The 16,718-nt window shown below is 39.4% G+C and overlaps 1 protein-coding gene and 1 long non-coding RNA gene across 2 annotated transcripts in view; one reads left to right on the top strand and one right to left on the bottom strand.

The window, feature by feature from the left end:
- The window catches only part of LOC138744412 (myoferlin-like), a 249,348-nt gene that overhangs the window by 230,364 nt on the left and 2,266 nt on the right, over nt 1–16,718 (top strand). The window contains exons 51-53 of the mRNA XM_069900547.1: nt 3,868–4,058; nt 7,740–7,849; nt 11,073–11,220. Coding sequence (XP_069756648.1) covers nt 3,868–4,058; nt 7,740–7,849; nt 11,073–11,220 — 449 coding nt within the window. The remainder of the gene's footprint in view (nt 1–3,867; nt 4,059–7,739; nt 7,850–11,072; nt 11,221–16,718) is intronic.
- LOC138744413 (uncharacterized) lies at nt 1,946–15,548 on the bottom strand. The gene is made up of 3 exons (XR_011345516.1): nt 15,454–15,548; nt 2,427–2,485; nt 1,946–2,184 (listed from the first exon to the last, which is right to left on the bottom strand). It is a non-coding gene; the product is annotated as an uncharacterized lncRNA (long non-coding RNA).

Here is a 16,718-nt window from a genome sequence, read left to right as displayed (position 1 = left end):
ACTCTTTGCAGACGATGCCGCTTTAGTTGCCCATTCAGAGCCAGCTCTTCAGCGCTTGACGACCTGCTTTGCGGAAACTGCCAAAATGTTTGGCCTGGAAGTCAGCCTGAAGAAAACTGAGGTCCTCCATCAGCCAGCTCCCCACCATGACTACCAGCCCCCCCACATCTCCATCGGGCACACAAAACTCAAAACGGTCAACCAGTTTACCTATCTCGGCTGCACCATTTCATCAGATGCAAGGATCGACAATGAGATAGACAACAGACTCGCCAAGGCAAATGGCGCCTTTGGAAGACTACACAAAAGAGTCTGGAAAAACAACCAACTGAAAAACCTCACAAAGATAAGTGTATACAGAGCCGTTGTCATACCCACACTCCTGTTTGGCTCCGAATCATGGGTCCTCTACCGGCATCACCTACGGCTCCTAGAACGCTTCCACCAGCGTTGTCTCCACTCCATCCTCAACATCCATTGGAGCGCTTTCATCCCTAACGTCGAAGTACTCGAGATGGCAGAGGTCGACAGCATCGAGTCCACGCTGCTGAAGATCCAGCTGCGCTGGGTGGGTCACGTCTCCAGAATGGAGGACCATCGCCTTCCCAAGATCGTGTTATATGGCGAGCTCTCCACTGGCCACCGTGACAGAGGTGCACCAAAGAAAAGGTACAAGGACTGCCTAAAGAAATCTCTTGGTGCCTGCCACATTGACCACCGCCAGTGGGCTGATATCGCCTCAAACCGTGCATCTTGGCGCCTCACAGTTTGGCGGGCAGCAACCTCCTTTGAAGAAGACCGAGAGCCCACCTCACTGACAAAAGGCAAAGGAGGAAAAACCCAACACCCAACCCCAACCAACCAATTTTCCCCTGCAGCCGCTGCAACCGTGTCTGCCTGTCCCGCATCGGACTTGTCAGCCACAAACGAGCCTGCAGCTGACGTGGACTTTTACCCCCTCCATAAATCTTCGTCCGCGAAGCCAAGCCAAAGAAAAAAGAAAGTTGTAGGACCCAAATTTTTAGATAACGGGTAATCTTGTGTAATCATTTTCCTGATGTCAGCTTGGCCATGAACTGCAAATCGCCACTTGCTGTGCCTAGGTATTCCTGCATTTAGACACTGAATTCCATTTTACTCGAAAGCTTTGTTCAGATGTGTTCAGTAATAAATTTTTTTAAACTTCCGATGTTGCATTCGCTTTTAATTGTTACAATTGCACTTGTGCATTTCTTGCCAATTCCTTAAATATATTCTAACTTGCACATATTCCAAAGTTTATTTTTTTCCAAAGTTCAAGCAAAATGATAATTGAGCAAGATCTATTATTTTACTTCAACCACGGAGTCTACAGATTTTCATGATTTACTTCTTAAAATTTATCAAAATGTTACTTTATTTTAAGATGAGTTTGAAATCACAGGATACTTAATGAAATGAAATTAGATTTCTTTAATCAAAAAGAGAAACAAAATCTATTAAAAGTTTTAGTCATGAAGAGACATATTTATTAATGAGATGCCTTGTGATCTTTTCTAATTTGTCGTTTCCTCAAGTTCCAGTGTTGCACAAATCCAGAGTAATTGCATTGCTGCATGTATCAAATTGTACAGCTGGTATAAAAATAAGCAGCGCCATTGTACGGAGAGCAGAGGACGACTTTATCTGTAGTTGAATTCCAATATGTGGCCTTGTTTCTGCTTTCTTCAAACTGCAGCTGATTTCCATAAATTATCATCGAGGCACCTGAGGCTCTTCTGCTAACTAGGCCATTTCCTTTCAGCCAGTCACCAATCAGAACCCACTTTGAAAAGATAAAAACTGATAACTGTCTGTGACAACATTCACATTTTAATTAATGACATGGACAGCATGGTCTGTTTTGATCTCTGGTGAGATCAATTAGTCGGTATTTCAGCATAAATCCGAAATCCTGCTTCCTTGTCAAAAATGCATGAAATCAGAGGAAAGATGAATCCTATTTGTACCTCTATTAAATAGAGCCAACATTATACCCCTCATTCAGTGTAGCCATCAGACTTAATTGTTTGTCTCACAATCTCCTTTTGTTTTTCTCACCTGCACTACTTCACCACCCACTTTTTTTGTGTGTGTGTTTCCTGTCTGTGAGGTTAAGTACCACGTACGTGTTTTCAAACCTTTTATTATCAAGCAAGTCTCTTCCTGTGGAATGAAATGGAAAAGAAACATTTTGGGTATATGGCTGATTCTCAATATAGCAAACCCCCCCCCCGCCACCATCCCATTAAAGTCATGGGTCTCCATGGTGTTCCTTTTGCATTTCCTTCCCCACTCAAAGAAAAAGCTGGTCGGGCAACACAAAACTGGGATTTAGTATCACTGTGCAGACAGGAAATCACTAATTCTAAGGGGATATGAGTTCACAACAAAGCCAAGCTCGCTACCTTAAGTCTGTTGCTTTGAGCCAAATAAAATCTGCTGGAGGAACTGGATTGAGCAGCATCTGTGGGAGAAAACAAGTGATTAACTTTTCAGGTCGGAATCCTTCATCTGTCTTGATGAAGGGTTCCAATCCAAAATGACCATTCTTTTACTCAACCTGCTAAGTTCCTCCAGCAGCCGGGTGGGAGTTGGGAGGGGGGGGTGGTGGTGTTTACTCCAAATTGCAGTATCTGTAGTGTTTTGTGTCTCCTCGTTTCTCTGAGTCATGATGGTCCAATCTGCCCATGGATTCTGCAGCTGGTGGGTCTTACCTGGGCAGTGATAGGGATGTTACATTGCCTCTGGGTTGGAGAATTATGAGCTTTAAAAAAAAAACTTGTTCATGACCCTCATTAAGAATGCACTTATGAGTAAATTGGTTGGAAAAAAATGCTCACTTTATTCTTTTCCTCCATGGATGGTATCAAAGGATGAAAGACCTCTCCAGACCAAATCCCAGCTCAACCAATAAAGGAGTTATAGAAATCTTTTGTATGTAAATAGCAATCCTCTTTCCCACAGTACGATTTTAATAGATTTGTACTTTCAAATTTTAAATGAAACTTTAAAACATTGATTTGTTTCAGTGTGTTTTTCATTGACCCATTACTCTTTAATTGACTGTTTAAAGAAAAATGGCTTATGGTTACAGTCAGGTGCAGATGTCACTAAGATGCTACCATCCTGTTGAACTGTTGAGTGGAAAACTAGAATTTTGCATTAGATTTGTAAACTTTATCAGCTTAAAACAAAAAGTTAAAATAGTCCTTTGCTGCATTGCAAAATAGTCCTTTGCAGTCCTTTGCTGCGATGGCTTGGCATCGCGGACAAAGATTTATGGAGGGGTATGTCCACGTCTGCTGCAGGCTCGTTGGTGACTGACAAGTCCGATGCGGGACAGGCAGGCGCGGTTGCAAGGGAAAATTAGTGGGCTGGGGTTGGGTGTTGGGTTTTTCCTCCTTTGTCTTTTGTCAGTGAGGTGGGCTCTGCGGTCTTCTTCAAAGGAGGTTGCTGCCCGCCGAACTGTGAGGCGCCAAGATGCACGGTTTGAGGCGATATCAGCCCACTGGCGGTGGTCAATGGGGCAGTCACCAAGAGATTTCTTTAACTCTTTGGTGCACCTCTGTCACGGTGGCCAGTGGAGAGCTCGCCATATAACACGATCTTGGGAAGGCGATGGTCCTCCATTTAGTGAGTAGGTAAAAAGAAATTCTGATGATTGCTTAATCTGCTGAATTTAGTTGATGAAATTAAAGTTGAATATTTGTTTATTTTAAATAGTGGATGATTCTGCTTGTTAATTTTGAAGTTTAAAGAAAGCCCAGTAAAACAATGTGAAAGATTGTACTGCGTGCCAAGTGGTCTTGATTGTTTCTCATCACTGATTTTTCCTCCATTTTTCAGGTGTCCTTGAGTTGAACCTCAATTCAACAATAAGTCCAGCCAAAACAGCTAAGGGATGTGACCTGGGTATGCTCCCAGATCCAAAGGATATGAGTGCTAAATCTCCAAACGTGTCTTCACTTTTTTCCCAAAAATCCATAAATGGTTGGTGGCCATGTGTCCAAGAGAAGGATGGAAAACGTATTTTGGCTGTAAGGACCTTCCAGTATATTAATGGAATTTTATTTTCAGTGTTGTCGTATTTTAGCAATTTGTGGTTTATTTGCCATTTGTTTTGGTTAAGAATATTGTTATTAACTTTGATACTGTCATTTTAAACTCAAATGAGAAAGATCATGATGGACATTTTGTTAATTGTTGAAGTACCTGATGGGATCAATCACAGGTTATTAGGAAGGTAAAAGAGGAGATTGCTGAGGCCTTGATTGATCTTTGGAGTCATAGTCACAGAGGTCTACAGCAGAAGTAGGATCCTCAGCCCAACTCATCCATGCCCTGCATTTTGGCCATAACCATCTCAAATTTCCCTGCCCATGTGCCTGTCCAAAGGTCTAACAAGCATCGTAATTGTACCCACCTCTACAGCTTCTTCTTTGCTTCCTTTTAGGTCCCAAAAGCCTATAAGATAACCAATATTGTTTAATAAGGGCCCAAGGGAGACAGCAGATGCTGGAATCTGAAGCTGAAAGCAATCTGCTGGAGTTCCTCCTACAGATTGTGTTTGATTGTTTAAAGAGGATAGTAGAAATAATCCAGCACATAAAAAGGCTGGTGAGCCTTGCAGCAGGTGGAGGGAAGTTATTGGAGAAGATTTTACTGAGCATCTGGATACGTTTAGAGTACTTAGTGCAGTTCTGGTCGCCACATTACAGGAAGGATACTGAGACTTTGAAAAGGTTGCAGAACAGATTCACCAGGCTGTTCCCGAACTGTTCCCCACTGTTCCCCACCATTTCCCAGCAGTTTCCTACCTGGTCCCCATGCGTCTTCACTGTTCCCCATCACTTCCCCATCTCTTTTCCATCTGTACCTCACTGTTACCCCCATTCTCCACTGTTTACCATCTGTTCCAAACTGTACCCCCTGCTCCCCACTTTTCCTCTCTGTTTTGCAGCTGTTCCCCTTTGTTCCCCATTTTTCCCACTGTACCCTACTGTTCCACATCTGTTCCCCACAGTTCTTCACTGTATCCCACTGTTCTTCACCTGTTCCCCAACTGTTCCCCACCAATCCCAACTGCTTCCCAGCAGTTTCCCACCTATTCCCCACGGTTCCCTGCTGTTCCCCATTGTTCCCCCTGCTCCCTTTTGTTGCCCTCTGTTCTGTTGTGTTCCCCACTGTTCCCATCTGTTCCCCTTTCCTCATTGTTCCCTTGCTCCCCAATATTCCCCACCATTCCCATTGTTCTGCAGTGTTTCCCACTGTTCCACACTCTTCCCCATCTGGATTAGAGAGTATTATCTACAAGGAGAGATGGGACCAACTTGGAATAGGGTCTTTTTTGCACCAAGAACATCAGGCGCCTGGAACAAGCTGCCAGGGGAGAGAGTGGATGTAGGTATAATAGCAGGGTTTAATTGACATTTAAGTCAAGTTCATTAAGGGCAGGGAATGGAATGATCTGGACTATATTTAGGAAGATGGGATTAGTTTAATTTAGCATCATGGTCAGCGCAGGCAACATGGATTAAAGAGGAGAGCCATATGGGTCAAAAGGAAACTGTTTCAGCTGTGTTCTATGCTCTAATGCCTGAATTCTGGACAAACTTTTGAGGTCATTTGTTTTGGATAGCTGATTGAGGTTTCAAAGGAAGTGGCCAATTTGCATAGCATTTGAGTAGGAGCAGTACACATGATAGACTTAAGGTTCTGCTGGTTTGAAGTTACTGTTCCCATATATGTTCTGTCAGAGTACATACATGACATCACATAAAGCCCTGAGATTCTTTTTCCTGCAGGCGAGGCAGAATTTCTACTTATCGGTCGTATAAACTGTACTCAAGAAAAAGATAGGTACATTTAAATTTGCTCACCCTCTCCACCTCTGATCCCCCAATGATCAACCGATTGTACCCCTCTGGTTTTCGCTACCTAAAGTCTACAAACAGTTCCTTGCTTATGGTGGCATTAAGTGAGAGGTTGTTGTTAAGTCACCATTCAGCCAAGTTTTCAAGCTCCCCCTGTGTGGACTCATCACCCCTTTTAATACCACTACTGTGCTATCATCAGTATACATACACTCATTCCTCTTGGTACATCAACCATTACTTCATGTGGTTGGAAACTTGTATAAGTTTTAATCATCTTGACTCATCAGCCTTTTTTTTGTATTTCTATTATTGTCCCAGATTTATCCAAATAAGAATTGTGACGACGAATATATTCCATTCTGATTGAAACAATTAAAAAAAATTATTTAGCAAAAATGTAAATATGTTGCTTGAACACGACATCTACACTCTGGCTGCTTTTTCCTAATCCTATATTGCAGACCTTGACAAAAGATCCAAGAACTTTTAAGTGCAACTTGCTTATTGCAAAGACAAAATACTATGTAGGCTGGAAATCTAAAATTAAATACGGCAGATGCCTGGAGATGTTTGCTAGGTCATGTGGCATCTGAGGAGCGAGGAGCATATGGTAGTTAATATCTAAGTTGGTGATTTTGAAAGATTATTAAGATGAAATGTTAATTGATTCTCTCTCGACATGCTGCCTGATTTTGTATTTTGCACTCAATGCAAATTCAATTCCTACAAACCTTTTGTGTGGGCTTAGAAAACATAGTGCTAAAAGCTGGCTGTAAACATGTCACCTTCTTCCTTGCCCTGAGTAAATTAAATGCTCTTCAGAATTTCTGACAATCACCCTCCTTCACAGGCCATTAACGAGGCTCTTTGAGCAGTTTTTCATGCTGGGTGCCTTGAGGTGAATTTAAAAGCTTTTTTAAAACAAATAATGTACAGAATTGAAATTCTGTCTACTATACGAGTAACGGAATAATGAGTTTTAATGTTTAATTTTTTTTAAATTACTTGATATCCAAGGATCAACCAAAGCTTTTTGTCATTTTTGTGGCCACCCTCTCTCCATCAACTGTAATGGATCACAATTCAAAAATATATCCAGCAATATTTTAATGCTATTTTTATTTTCAACAGTTACTCTTTCACTTGTGCTTGTTTGTACCTGAGCTAATTTACAAATTAGTTTGAGCAGAAACATGAACAAAAGAAGACTCCATTTATTACTGGATCATAACATAAAGCTGATATTTTTGATCACTTGTGTTTTTCCCCAAAGGTATTAAGAATCCAGTGCAAAAAAAAGAGAAGAAACTAGGTCAGGATAGACAGAGGGAATAATTTTGATTAATGACATAATGGTATACAGCATAAATGAATTTATAGGGAAGTAAATGTATTTTATTCTGCACCAATGCTGTTCAAAAATTACAATTGTCTGAAGCCACAAAGAATACGAGAGCTTATTTGATTAATGATTCAACACCCAGGAGCTACAGCAACTATTAATCTATTTCATACCTTGGATTATTATCAATCAATGATAAATAATCATTGAGGAAACCATTTGCTAATTAACAAAGTAATATTGAATACCAGAGGAACTTTTTAAAGTCGATTGTTAATTGAGATTACACCAAATTAACTCTGCCTTCAATTCATGGATCACATACTTGCTTTAGTTGGCCTTTGAGATCGGACTGTTGGCCTGAAAAGAATTGCATGTTTTTTGAAAAGGTTGAGGTAATCCTAGAAGTTTTGCATTCAGAGGTAACCATATCACTTATCTGTGAATGTCTGTTCTCATTAGACATTTTGCTGAAAGTTTTTTTTTCTTTTGTTTTCCAGGGTAAAGTTGAAATGACACTGGAGATTGTCACTGAACAAGAGGCTGAGGAAAAACCTGCTGCCAAAGCAAGAGATGAACCCAATATGAACCCAAAACTGGAGCCTCCAAAGTAACTTTTTTTTCCCCTCCTTGATTTGTTTTTGTATGTTTGTATCTTACAGTTTGAAAGGATGGGGGCCTATATGGGGCATCACATTTAATAGCATAGGGTTTTTTTTGAGCTTTAAACATTGAATACTGACTATCTGAAGTGAATAGATGGTTTTTAACGATTCTTTGTAAGCAGAGATTTCTTTATCTCCTCCTATTTCATGCACTTAAGGATTTACATTCAAGTTGATCCCACTGTGTTGTATGCAGTTGAGAGTCGTGTTTGTTCTTTCAATCAAAAAAAAACCATTTTAACAAATGTTCTGGGATTTGGTTCATTTGAATTTAGATGAGAGAAGGCACTTTTAGGGATGTTACAACTCCAAACATCATAAATTTTCACAGTGTCATTGCTAATGAGTTGGGTTCTTTAAATGGACTCTCCATCCCTGAGTGTAGATTCATTTTGAGAAGCAGTCCGTACATCCGTCATCTCTCAAAGACCTCACTGAATGACCAAGTGCGTGTATAATAAGTGAATTGATGAGCAAGAAGTTTTTGCAACCAAACTAGACCTTTTCATTGCCAGAAAATGTTGTACTTATCATCTTGGGCTGTCTCTCACGACAGGGGATCTCGTGGGTTAAGAATGGTTAATGAGGCAAGCATGGGAGTCCCAGACTCTTCCAGGAAATGGCACAGGAGGATACTGACGGCATGTTTTTGAAGCCTATGCTGAGATTCCATGTGCTCCTGGTGTGTGATCTCCAGATTAGAAATACCTTCCTTAATGCTCCTTCTTCACTTTATGGAATCATGGGGCCAGGATTCCCAGTGGGAAGGCCTTCAAAGGAAATCTTGAGCCTTTCATTAAACCATCTTTCCTGCGTGGTAGTCTCCTCTTGCAACAGATTTGGAACAGCAAGTCTTTTTCGCTAACGTAGTGTCAGGCATGTGAACAATGCGGCCAGTCCTGCAAAGTCGACCATGTGTTCCAAAGGACTTAAATATGGAGGTTTTGGCTAGGAGAGATCACCAACATTGGTTCATTTATTCTTCCAATGAATTTGGAGTATTTTGCAGTTTCAGCATCTTTCCTATTTTATCTCAGAGCCTTCTATACCTGGTCACGGACTCACAGGCTCATTGGAAGGCAGTGATTTGTGCAGCCCAGAAAACATTTGAGTTTTGTGCCAGTCTAAGGTCTTGATCAATTGACAAAAGGCTCTACTGGTGCATTGAAGATGGTGGTGAACTTCATCAAAATTTCCTTCGCTGAAAAATGACACCCCAGATCCAGGTTTGCAAGGTATCATCGTGAGGGCAATCTGGTGAAGGGCCTTGGTTTTGTAAACGTTGAGAGTAAAGCACATCAATTGTACTTTTCAGCCAGCTGGAGCTAATACAAGGATGAAGACGAACAAGGCAGCTGCTTGTCAGATTTGACAGGTCATGGAACATGAATAAGCCAATACCCAAGGGTTAGAGATGGAAATCTGCCAGATTTCCATTTTAAAGACCTTTTCAGCACTGGATAATGGATTTTGTAAGGGTTGATCCAGAAACTGATTCTGTGATACTGTCATTCTGAAGGTCTATTAAAACTTAAAGCAGCATTAGGAATATACGTGGCTGATTGATCTCCAGAAATCCAAGAATCTATGGTGCCCTTCAGGAAGAGAGGAGAAAATTGATGCGTGAATTTAAACCAGTGGAAATTCAATAAAATTTGCACATTGCACTTTCTAGAGCAGATAGCGACAACAGAAAGGAATATCGCTGCAAAAGCGTTGTGGCTGATTGTCATGGTCACGGCTATCTGCTTCTCATTAAAAAGATTTTGCCACCTGCCATCACAGTGATTCATAGTTCTTTCCATTTTGTAAACTTGTTTTTGAACTATGTATTTCTAAACATCCTATAGTTCTCCATCTTTCATAAATTGCTTCAATCCACAGTAATTATTAGCAATTGTGGTTTCTTTGTGCCGAGCAAGATCTCGTGAGCACGTTTGTGGTGTCTTTTATTGCGTGATGTTTGGTTGAATGATGAAGGTTATTTGGGATATTACCATGGGATCTCTTACCCAGATACACAGGCCCTGACTTAATATTGCTCCTTGAGAAGCTTCATATAAATGTATTGCTCAAGGATTAGCCTAAATGTTGCACTGAAGTCTTAGTGTGGAGCTTGAACTTGCAATTGTCCACTAAACTAATCTGATGTTCATTAGTGTATGCTGCGAGCAAGCAGATCAGGGTAAATCTGAAGAAAATGTTTAATATCTCCAGTTGTTGGCCCTTGCCAGATGTGGCCTGACCTACTGAATGTTTCTAGCATTGATGTTTAAAATTTCCAACATCTGCTGTATTTTGATTCAGTATGTGATTACTTTCTGTCATCTCATCTCATTTAGTTTTACTGTCCAGAATATAGAAGAATGCAATGTGATCTCCTAGAAATTCTTGCAATGCTCCACAGGGCAGATGGAAGGGTGATGCCTTCCCTGGTTAACATGTCTAGAGATGGAGCAGACCAATTCAAAAATTGGAATCAGCTGTGAGGGTTTGCAAAAAGAAGACTGCAGTGAATTTTAAGAATTCTCCACTCAGGAGAGTTGTGGAGGCTCAGTTGCTTAATAAGTTCAAGGCAGAGATTGACATTTCTTTGGAAATTCAACAAATAGAGGGTTTGGAATAGAGAGCACAGGATTTTGGGGCTATGAACTTGTGGCATGATAGAGTAGGCATGAGGCGCTGAATGGCCTCCTCTGTGTTTCCACCAACAAGGGCAGTATCACTGTGTGTATCCTTTCTGGGATACAGGAGGATTCCCATTTTATTTTCTCGTAAAAGGTGCTGATTTCCATGGAGGTCAGATTATAATGGTATCTACTTGGGACTTCATTCTAATGGATATTGTTCAAATGTAGACGTAGTGTTTTTAAACATCTTGTTCATCCATTCCACCACCATTGATGTTAATTTCAGTTATAGCATCACCACTTCTGAAGTAGAAGTCAAAACCCAAACTATCCTCGAGTGTCTTTATCTTGCTACATTCACCGACTGAGTCATTGGTTAGATAAGAACTCACTATCATTTTTAACAAGGATAATAAAGAGGCCCATGGTTTACTTGAATAATGGTTTCTTAATTCTGTAAATGAGTGCCTAATGTAAATTATGTACACTTTATCCTTTTAGAAAGAAAAATTAATTGTATTTATTTCATTACAATCAGCCGTCCAGAAACATCTTTCCTGTGGTTCACCAGTCCTTGCAAAACGTTGAAATACATCATCTGGCGCCGATTCAAATGGATATTTCTTGCGATCATAATACTGCTGTTTGTAGTTTTGTTCCTTGCGATCTTCTTTTATTCATTGCCAGTAAGTACATGTTTAAAATTGTTGTTCTCAAGGTGACATTGCACACAGACAGTTCATGCTTTCAACAAACAAGTACGAGTTGACTTTTTAAAATTTCCCTTTGTAACTTGGGTCATCATTCAGTTGTGATGTTTTGTGTTTTGCCTTTCATTTTGCAGAATCAAATGAAAAATTTTTGGCCAAATACAGCCAAGACCTGATCTAAAATGGAAAGTGTGATCTGAGTGCTGCAATTGGCTACTGTTTACAATTGCCACTTTCGGCTCTTGAGTCTGAAGCCATAAAGCAATATTCTCAAAGGGAGTTAGCTTGGTATTTCTGCCACTTGCAGTACCGATTAAACATTTTTATCTCTAGCCCATTCTTCATTCCCCTTCCTTGACTAATTCACTATTTGCTCACTGCTGTTGTGGTTACTTCAGAATCTTTTGTGGTCATCTCAAAAAATAGAACTAAAAATTGTTGAGCAAGCCACGGTTTTGCTCATGTATTTTTTTTTGCTCCCTCCCCCACAGTTTGCTGTCTTTTCACTAAGAGTGTGGGTTTCTCACCCTAAACCACTCCCACCCCCACAACAACCGCCATCATATCAATGTGCTGTATTGACTAACAAGTTCTCTACTTTACGAGACAAGATAATGTCCCTGAAATAGTTTATGATCCCGTCAGTAAAAAAAAGGCAACTGGAGGCTGCCTGTACGGCATACCAGTTCAGGCTGCAATTAGAATTTGAGAGCCCTGAATGGAAATGCAGGCATTACTGCAAAAGTTAAATTTTCCTTTTTAAAAAAAGTAGAGGGCAAAGTAGAAATAATTTATCAATGAAAAGTTCATTGTATGACCACAGGATAAAAATGTAAACACGGGCATTTTTGTGTATTTTCATTTCTGGGCTAATTCTGTCTATTTAATTGTGTGTACCTTGGAGCTACTTTTATATTTAATCTATTCATGAAACCATCAGCAAGAGAGGGGTTAACGTTAGTAGCCAAGTTCCCCATTATCTTAGCGTTTTCAATTAAATACACCAAATTACCAATGGCACTTAGTATAAAGTATTGCTACAATAATGTTGGACGACCAGCAATTACATTGATTTACTCTGGACTATGTTCAGTTCATTGGGTAGAAAAGAAAGAGATTGGTGTTTAAGAAATTCACTGGTGTAATAAATTCTGTATATTGCTACCAAGTTAGAGCAACAAGGCTGTTAATTTAAAATTAAATAAAAACCCTTCTGTCCTCCACTTTGATGGGAAACAAAAGATTATGGGAAAGTTCTTTTTAAGGTGATAGGAGGAAAAGTTCAGCAGCATCCATCATGGCCTCCAGGCTTGCTGGGATAGGAGGGAGGGACATAAAGGTGTCAACACCAGAGCTGGTACAGTAGTAAATCACAGTTAGCGGAGCTAGCACAGGAATGGCAAACCAAAGCAGCTGTTAGTTGTGCAGTGTTGGATCTCTCAATGTTGCGTTAAGGCAAGTTCCCTTCTCATGACCTTGCTTTCCATTGCTGTTTGTACACCATCATCATCTGCCTTGTGACCTTAGCTGATTTTTTTTTTAAGAGGGTTGATAAAGCTGAGAAAAGAGAGAGTCAGACTTGTTTTTTTTTTGAGGAGAGAGTCAGCCAGGAATTTTTAACTATTCTATTATCAAGGGATTGATTTTTCAAGTGGTGCTTTATCCTTTTTGTAATGCATCTGGTGGAATTCTTATCGATTTCCTTTCCATTATAAGATTAATTTGAAGCATTTTTAAAAATATACTTGAGTCACATGCACAATGCGGATACTTGAGGATTTGCGTTGTAATAGAATCCTTCTAAACTCGTATAAAACAAGTTTTATCCATTTATAATTGAAGGAAAGGTGCCTGTTCAACAGTTGAAATTTGATCTAACATGTACCATTATAAATTTGGGTAAATTTAAAGCATAAATTTGAAAGTTCTGATTTAGATCTTGGTTAAAAGTGAAATGTAAAGCATTTATCTTTACTGGCTGTCAAGTTTGATTGCTAGATTTTGTGTGCCTGGTGGAAAATGAAATAATTAGATCTGATGGTTAGATGGGAAATCTCTCAGCCAGTAATGTGCTGGAGCCCCACATGAGAACATGTATTTCGTCTCCACTGATGTGGACAAATCAGGAACTTCGCGACATTTGATGAATTTGATGAAGGTCAGAATAGCCCTTGAACAAACCATAGTTTACCCTTGGCCATTGGTTAAAAGTAATGTGTATTTTATTAAGTAAATGAGATTAAACTAAATGTGGAATTTGAAATAAAACGTTAAAATGCTTGAATCCCTTAGCAGGGCAAGCAGGATTCATGAAGAAAAACAAAGTTGATTTTGCAGGTTTCAAAAAGGGTGTTGTGACTAATTTACATTGAATTTAAATCACTGTGAACATGATGTTTTTAAGTATTCCAAGGGTCTGCTTTCTTGGACCATAATGTCCCACTTATAATTTAATCAAATGTCTGTGAAAGGTGAATGTCGTGATACCATTTAATTTTTTTGTGTAGAAATGGTAATTAATGGTAACCTGGCTTTTGCATCTTGGCTTCCTTAAAGTTAAGTCAAACAGAAAGGTCTGCAGACACTGTGATTGTAGTGCGATACACAAAAATACTTGAGAAACTCATCAAGGAATGAGGAAGGGCCCAAGCCCAAAATTTTGGTTATATCCCTCTGCTTCCTATGGACGTTGTGTGACCTGCTGAGTTTCTTTTGCGTGTTTCTTAAAATCAAAGTCTGTTTGGCTGCTTCACCCCTCAGGGATATGCTTCTAATATCACACCATCAACTGGAGAGATGGCTGAGGAATAGGACTACATCCAATCTGTCCTGTACAACTTTATCCCTTGAGTAAACAACCTGCTGGGAGGTGAAGAAAATTCCTTAAAAATAAAACCATTCTTATTTAACCATTTTTCTCTCACCCTTTTCTCTGAAATCAGTGCAAATTTGATTTGTATTCTTTTAACATAATGAATCATGAACTACCCTAGGATGGCCAAATCCATTGTCTTCCTAAGGACTAGATGCCAATATTAGGCACCAAGAATAAAACCAGTGTAAAGCAAGTTACAAGTGCAACTGGTATTGTCACCAGAGATTTCAAAAGAAAAAGAAAAGGAAAAATGGAAAAGTGATGAAATGGCAAAATTTGGTAATAAAAGGGAAAAAAAAGAATTGTCTAAACACAGCCAATATCTCTAAGTAATGAGCATGGAAAGTTTTCCACGAACAAAATAATTCATAAAGAGAACCTCCACCTGATGATAAATGTTTATGCATTGTCTGTAATGGCAGCCCATTTCAAATTTGGTGAGTACAGAAAGTGACACAACCTGTCACTGAGTGAAGAGATTTTAAGAAGCTGAAAAATAATAAACTCTTGCTGAAGAGGCTCGAGGATTTTATGACGATTTAAAATTGGGGTACCCTTCTAAACTTGGACAGATTTTAAAGCTGCAGCACATTTTGACTAAATATAGAGATTAGACAGAATGCAATTCATCAGTCTGATGACCCTGCTACAAATTCTAAATGTTAAAGACTGTTGACATGTTAAAGACAGTTTGTTGGGCAATTTGTGTTCTAAAATCCAGAATTTGTTCTGATGTTGGAAAATATATCCACTTGGTTCCAAATGAAGAAAGATTTGGAGACCAACACTGGAGAATAAGAAAGAATCTCATTGGAGTGCACTGTAAAATGGGAACCACTAGTTTAGATATGTTCATATGGTCATCAATGGAGGAATCTCACTTGATTTGAGCCAATCCTTTGCCCTGTGAAAGGTCTGATCAGGTTACCAATGTCATGGGTCTCATTTAGCCAGCCCTGTCTGTAAGGAGTTTGTCAATACTCCCTGTGTCTGCGTGGGTTTCCTCCAGGTGGTCTGGTTTCTTCCCACCCTTCAAAACATACAGAAGTTGTAGGTTAATTGGGTGTATTGGGGCAGCATGGGCTCATGGGCCAGAAGGGCCTGTTACTGTGCTGTATGTCTAAATCAAAAATTAAAGTGGTGAGAATTCCATGGGTCCATTTTGACGAACTGATATGGGACAGTGAATCTATTCAAGTTGGTAATTAAGAATAAGGAGCTGTATTTAACCAGCAATTAAGAAAGATTGATAAGTTAAAGACATGGTACATGTACTCTCATAATAATGAAAATAGCCAGATATTAGAAAATGATTTGGTGAAAAAAAGACCTACTGATATTTCTGAGGAAGCTGCCTCATAACGTGGCCAAGCAACTTTCCAAAGATAAACACTTCTCATTGTCACCTAGACAGCACCTTTGTTCTTCATTGTTCCTGTCAACTGTATCATTTTGAATATTCTTTTTAAAAAGTTCTTTTTTGCAGATTGCCTAAGCACCAATAATATGTATATCAGAATAAAACTGGCAACAAGAGTAAAGAATTCCTCTGGCTACCATAGGCATAAAATTTGATGTTTCCTCGCATCAAATTCTACCGCAATTGCTGATTGTAATAAAATGCCAAAAAAATCCATTTAGTTATTAAAACATATTGCTGGAAATACTTACTGGATCAGCGGGCATCTGTGGAGAAAGAAATGACTAATGCCTTTCATCTGAACCTCTTCAGCCTTCAGGCATGAGAATAGCTCCCAAGTTGCCTATCATGCTCTTACCAAGCATACTTCCAGACTTAATCTTTAGGTTCAACAATTTAAAAATAATGAGTATATTCAGCATTTTCCTAATCTGGAATTGGTGATTGCCTTTCCACCTGGTCATTATGGTTGATAATCCTCCACCTCCCACTTACACCAAATGCCCACTGGTCTTTGTTTCTGCATTTGTACCCTTTTTCTTGCTATCATTATTTCTTGGTGTTGTTTCCTCTCTCCTTCATTCCACCAATCACATTTTGTTTTTTTGACCCCACCCACATATTTTTCTGAATACTAATTATTCTGAGTTCTGATACATAGGTCATTAGTTTGAGTAAATAATTTTTGACCTATTTCTAAAGAGAATCGCCTTTAAACTTGCCTGGTTTACTGGAAAGGTAAGTTAGTTCTCAGAAAGCCCACTAGGTAGAGCTCTGAGCAGGAAAGCTCTGTGAACTTCAAATCAGATGGAAAAGAATGCAGTACAGAATTCATTTTCTGCAGGAAAAATATAGCTTTGGAATTTATGGAATCATTTTATGACTGGGGAAATCTTCAGTGGGGAATAAATGTCAGGTATCAATTTTGTTTGTCTTATTTTATGTATTGCCATAGGCTGCATCATTTATCAAATGCTACTTTTTTCATCAATATCCTTTGCTGCATCCCTCGACTCCCAAGAAACCAGTTAATAAATGTAATGTGGTGTGACAATAGGAACAGAGAAATAGCTGTTAGTGAGGGTGAGAGAGAATTTTGCAATGCACAAGAGGTCAGATTTTGAAGGAGATTTGATTTATAACTTTGCTCCCTGAAATTAGGGCTTTGTTGGGATTTGA

The sequence above is a fragment of the Narcine bancroftii genome, chromosome 10 (assembly GCF_036971445.1).
Source record: "Narcine bancroftii isolate sNarBan1 chromosome 10, sNarBan1.hap1, whole genome shotgun sequence".
NCBI classification, from domain to species: Eukaryota; Metazoa; Chordata; class Chondrichthyes; order Torpediniformes; family Narcinidae; genus Narcine; species Narcine bancroftii.
The sequence above is the reverse complement of the archived record's forward strand: the minus strand, read 5'-3'. Positions and strand labels throughout refer to the sequence as shown.